Raw genomic sequence first — 5,858 nt, forward strand, 5'->3', positions numbered from 1 at the left:
AAACTATCTATACTTCTCCTCTCTTCTCATAGAACATCCCTCAACTCCTGCACAGCCTCGCGCTCAGTCCTCTTTGCTCAACTTCGCCGTACCTCGCCATATCCCCGATATCCTACTCCGCTCACTTCGACTAACTTCACCTATTCTGCTCTCCCTCGGTTCCCTTCCCCTAACTTCGCCGTAGTTCTCCGCTCGACGGGGTTGTCGTGACTAATACCCTCCAGGATCTCATAACTTCGCCGTAGTCGGTCTGAGTGGTTCGGGTGGTGGTCGGTGATGGTGAAAGGAGGGTCGGTGATGGTGGTTGTCAGGGATGTTACGACGTGGTTCGTGACACTGAGCGAGCGAATTGGACTATTGTTGAACAAACAATTGCACTCCTCCTTTCAGAGAAACTTCCTGTCACTCTATGGGCAGATATCATGGCAACTGTTGTGTATCTCAAGAATCGATCACCATCTTGCTTGATCAAAGACAAGACCCCACTCGAGATGTTCGCTCATATCAAGCCTAACTTATCCAAACTCAGAGTTGTTGGATGTGCGGCTTGAGCACTCGTTCGGAAAGGGGCTCGAGATAGTAAGCTTCAACCTCGTGTGACTTTGTGCTGTCTCCTTGGGTATGCTCTTACTCAGAAGGCGTACAGACTCTGGGATCCACTCGCTTGAACGGAGATCATCTCGCGCGATGTCATCTTTGATGAATCTATCTCACCGCAGAGAATGCTTCCCTCATCTCCTTCGCTCGCTGTGTTGAATAAGCTCTTTCTACTGGACACACAGCTTGGTGCCAGAACTAGATCGATCAAACTCACACCCACTTCTCAAACGAGTACTTCAAGCATCTCGACCCTGGTCAATGTGTTTGAAGTGGTGGGAGATGGAGAAGTGGTGGGAGATGAAGAAGTGATCGGAGATGAAGAAGTGATCGGAGATGAAGAAGGGGTGGGGGATAAAGAACTGGTGGGAGCAGGAGGACAGGGAAATGAAGGGCAAAACAAAGTAGAGCAGGACAATCAGGATCAATCGAACGAACTCGTTTGATATCCAGGATGGCAATATGAGGAAGATCCTCGCTTTGCTCGAGAGCATGCTCCCTCACCTGAGCTGGAGGAACAACAACCCAAACAAATGCAAACTCGCTCGGGTCAAACATTTGGTCTTATCTCCCAGTACCCAGAGTATGAAATTGAGTTAAACGACTTCCTTGGTTGACCAGGTGAACAAGACTTTTCCCCTTCGGACGCTCGACTCCCTCAATGGCCGATTTCCCTCTCAGCATACTCTCTTGCAGGCTTTGCAGCTCACATCTCGGTTAATGAACCTCGCTCATGGGATGAAGCAATTCGACCAAGCAATTCAATGCAGTGGAAAATAGCAGCTCAGGACGAGATGAAGTCACTGGAAAAGGCAGGTGTCTATCACCTAGTACCTTGCTCGGCCGCTCAAGGCAGGATCGTAACTTGTAAATGGGTTTTTAGGGTCAAGAGATTTGCCAATGGTGACATCGATCGGTTCAAGGCTCAACTAGTCGCTCAAGGTTTTACTCAACAACCAGGTATTGATTATGATGAGACATTTGCTCCTGTTGCCAAGTTTCAATCCATTCGAACAATCCTTGCACTCGCTGCCATGCATGATCTCAAACTTCATCAGATGGATGTAAAAACTACCTTTCTCTATGGTTCGCTTGATGAAGTAGTCTACACGGAACAGCCGGAAGGGTTTGCTCAAGATGAGAAGATGGTCTGGAAACTAGACAAATCCCTCTATGGACTCCAGCAGGCACCTCGAGCTTGGTACCGCGAACTCGACTCAACACTTTGCTCACTCGGGTTCATTTGAACAATGTCCGATCACTCGATTTATGTTTGAGGTCAGTTTGATGATCTGATTATTGTTGGAGTGTATGTGGATGACCTCACCGTTGCTGCATCTCGCTCGAGCACGCTCGAGTTCTTCAAGAATGAAATGTCAAAGCGATATGACATGAAAGATCTTGGTGAGCTGCACTTTATCCTTGGTTTACAAGTCAAGCGCGATCGATCGAAGCCCCAGCTCAATCTATGTCAAACTCAATACATTGACACCATCCTCACACAATTTGACATGCAAAATTGCAAACTGAGAGATACACCTATGAAAGAAAATACAATCCTACATGCTTGTCACAAGACCAACTAACCAGCATTGGGACAATATAACAGTGCCCTTCAGAGACAGTGGTCTAAACCACTGTGCTAAAAGGCCTATTGACCGGCGGTTAAGCGTCACCGTCGGTCACTGGTTAAATACCCAACCCATCCAACTCTAACCAAACTGTCTTGTCACTTTGTGACAATGCTTGGCTACCTGAAGAACCCACAACCAATCGAGCTCGATATTTGACATCTATTGGTTCGCTCATGTATGTCATGCTTGGAACTCAACCTGTTAAGACCTGTCCCCAGCGAAAGGTTGTCGGGATGTGGAGACAGGGTGGACAGCAGAAGTTTACAGCAAGCTTGGTCTACGACTGGCGGGAGTAGACCGTAGTGCTGGTGCAAAGGTCGACAGAAGATGTATCGAGTAGGAAGGAGGTAATAAATATAGATCAAGTATAAGAGTGTCTAGTAGTTGGAACTATATACAAAGGAAGGTGGGACTTGAAAGTGAAGACCCAAAGTCAGGCTTGATGATAGATGGAGTGCCACCCGTAGGATGATCTTGCACTGTCTATGGTCAAAGATGACTTTGGGGAGAGCGGAGAGGTAATGAGGAAAAGTGAGGTGTTTTGAGATAGTTTTCGTCGTTAAAGTAGATACCCATTCCGCCGCCTTTATATACCTTTCAGAATTACATGTTTTCACACTGATTCCCACAATCCACAATGTGGTGTGTGGAGTCACATGACTTGCACAACTCCACAATGAGGTGTGTGGAGTCACATGACTAGCACAATTCCACAATGGGGGGTGTGGGGTCACATGACTTGTTGTGATGAGGTGTTATGACCTGGTCATAACACAACCAGACCTTGCATATGTGGTTGGTTTGCTTGGTTGGTTCTCAAGCAACCCATCTATCACTCATTGGGAAGCAGTCCTCTCTGTCTCACACTATCTCAAACAAACCCGAACGGTTGGTATACGATATGCAAACAGTGGGAGCGAACTGGATGGATTCAGTGATGCAGATTTTGCCAGGAGCGATACCGAGCGACGTCAATGTACAAGTGGTTATGTGTTTCGACTCTGGGGTGGGACCATTAGTTGGCAGTCAAAGCTTCAGCCTTCTGTTGCTCTTGCAACAGGAGATGCTGAATATGTGGGACTCGCTCAAGCCGCTTGAGAAGCAATGTGGCTTTGTTTGCTCTTGTCAGAACTTGGGTTTGCTCCCAAGAAAGCAATCAAGCTGTCACAGCCGTCGAACAACTATCTTCTAACAAACCAACGGTCGACGAACCTCAGCTAACTTGACGCTTCTAAGTTGATGTCTCACCCAACCAGGAGGGCGCAGACGTTGAAAGGAGTGTAACTACAGCGTACTTCGGCGTAGTTACTCTAACTGGGGTTTTGTTCTACTGATGGTGATGTATCTCGATCTGTGTATATAGCTATCTCTATCTGTCTTTCACTACTGACAACAATCAAGGATCGCTGAAGAACTTCAGCAATCTTCTCAGCTAATATTATCTATTCCTCCTAGACATTCATCCAACCCTCTCGCGCTTTGACATACTTCAATGCACTTTGTCCAACTTCCCCGAGTCCCCGGCCATCCTCTTCCTCCTTCGACTAACGCCGCCTAACATCGCCGCACTTCTGCTCCCTTTGTCCCTACCTAGTCTAACTCCGTCTAACTTCACCGTGCTTCTGCTCCCATTGTCCCTACTTAGCCTAACGCCGTCTAACTTCGCCGTACTTGGTCTCAGATGTCCTGAGTTACGTGTAGAGTAAAAAAGGTTAAGGCGTGATGGGGGTTTCGATGGTCAAAGGAGGGTCATTGTTGGTGGAATAATCGAGGTGTCACGACGTAGTTTGTGACACAAGCTCTATGGGGATAATCAAGCATCAATTGCCATCGCTCGAAATCCAATTGGTCACTCTCGAGCAAAACAGATTGATATTTGGTTTCATTATCTTCGTGAACTAGTTGAATGATCAATCATCAACATTGAGTATGTCAAAACTGCTGCAATACTTGCTGATGGACTCACAAAACCCCTATCACCAACTTTGTTCACTCGGTTCACAGAAATGCTTGGTCTATCGCTATTTCCTGCTAGCAGTGAGAGTACCTGTGTAGTTTATGTTCAACAGCAATAGCTTGGTGGGAGTGTTGGAGGGATCGAATGAGCTATGGGTGTTGAAACTTTTCTCTTTGTTTGTTTGTTCATGTCTTTATGCATTTCTATATCGTTCAATTACAACTTGGATGACCTAGACCGTGAGACTTGAGGAGGACTAGAGTGTGGCAGTGGTAGCCCCATGGTGTGCATATGGATAGTGAAGGGGAGCAGGATGGTCTTCTCTGAACCATTTTCCCGAGTTCCATGTATCTCGTAGCTCATCTGAGTGGTCCACCGCCCTGAGATGTTTTCAAGAGGGACTGTTGTCAGCTTTCACAAAAAATTAGAAAAGGTGTGACAAAGTGTCAGTGTTCAGGTTATGTCATGCTCAAGCAGCTAAGGTAAACAATGATATGACTAGTGGAGAAGGCCATCTGACCCTCAACTCACTGATGTCTGGGGTTGCAGGCCACTGGGGAAAGGATAGAGCATTGTGCTCTCCGTTGACCAGTACAAAGTTCAGTGGCATGTTGCCAAGTGATTCTTGGAGCTGGTCTTGATTGGGAAGGTAAAGTTTGACCCGGTTGCCATCATTACTCTGCCCTTGCAGAAAGCTTTCTGAGAAGGCAGGCGTCATGACCAGTTTAGCGTTGTCTAGCCTGTGGATAAGCTTAAGGATGGCGTCCAAGCCCTTGAATTCCATGAGGTTTGAGTCTGAATGTCAAAAACTGATACACAATATGATAGAGGAGAAGTCCAATTCAAGTCCACTCACCAACAGGCAGACTTGAGTGTTCAGGTGTGTCACGAACTACGTTGTAACATCCCTGACAACCACCATCACCGATCCTCCTTTCACCATCACCGACCTTCCTTTCACCATCACCGACTTCCACTCGAACCACTGAGACCAACTACGGCGAAGTTACGAGAACCAAGAGGGTATTTGTCACGATAACCCCGTCAAGCGGAGAACTACGGCGAAGTTAGGGGAAGGGAACCGAGGGAGACCAGAACAAAGGAAGTTAGGTGAAGTTAGTCGAAGTGAGAGGAGTAGGACATCGGGGATATGGCGAGGTACGGCGAAGTTGAGCAAAGAGGACTGAGCGCAAGGCTGTGCAGGAGTTGAGGGACGTTCTATGAGAAGAGAGGGGGAGTATAGATAGTTTACAGATCGCTGAACTTCTTCAGCGATCCTTGATTGTTGTCAGTAGCGAGTGATATATTCAGTAGCTACAACCGTCGAGATAAGGAGAGCTACCATCGAGCATTTCGACGCACCACGGCGAAGTTAGCCGCGGTTCATCAACGATCATCCTATTCATTTACCACTCGACGTATCACTACGATGAAGTTAGCCGTAGTTCCCCAACGAGTACCCTGTCCTAGTGAGACATCGACGCCCCACTACGACGTAGTTAGCCGAGGTTTGTCGATCGTCGGTCAGTAGAGCAGAAGAGACAACGATTGTGACAAGGTGCAGACATTGTGAATAAAATATTCGAAGTGTTAGAAGTGTGTTAAGCCTGGTTGTCTTAAGGGAAAGACAGCAGGTGGACGAGTGATGAAGAGAGAAGAGTGAGGATGAA

General features: G+C 47.1%; 1 protein-coding gene across 1 annotated transcript; it reads right to left on the reverse strand.

The window, feature by feature from the left end:
* Positions 1–3,980: 3,980 nt before the first annotated feature.
* Positions 3,981–5,585, reverse strand: TREMEDRAFT_58373 (uncharacterized protein; the record flags this gene model as incomplete). Its single annotated transcript, XM_007001181.1, has 6 exons — positions 3,981–4,064; positions 4,198–4,262; positions 4,720–4,983; positions 5,045–5,183; positions 5,330–5,465; positions 5,551–5,585. The coding sequence occupies 6 exons, from the start codon at positions 5,583–5,585 to the stop codon at positions 3,981–3,983; spliced, it is 723 nt and encodes a 240-aa protein (XP_007001243.1).
* Positions 5,586–5,858: the final 273 nt, after the last annotated feature.

This window comes from Tremella mesenterica (genome assembly GCF_000271645.1).
Source record: "Tremella mesenterica DSM 1558 unplaced genomic scaffold TREMEscaffold_1, whole genome shotgun sequence".
NCBI classification, from domain to species: Eukaryota; Fungi; Basidiomycota; class Tremellomycetes; order Tremellales; family Tremellaceae; genus Tremella; species Tremella mesenterica.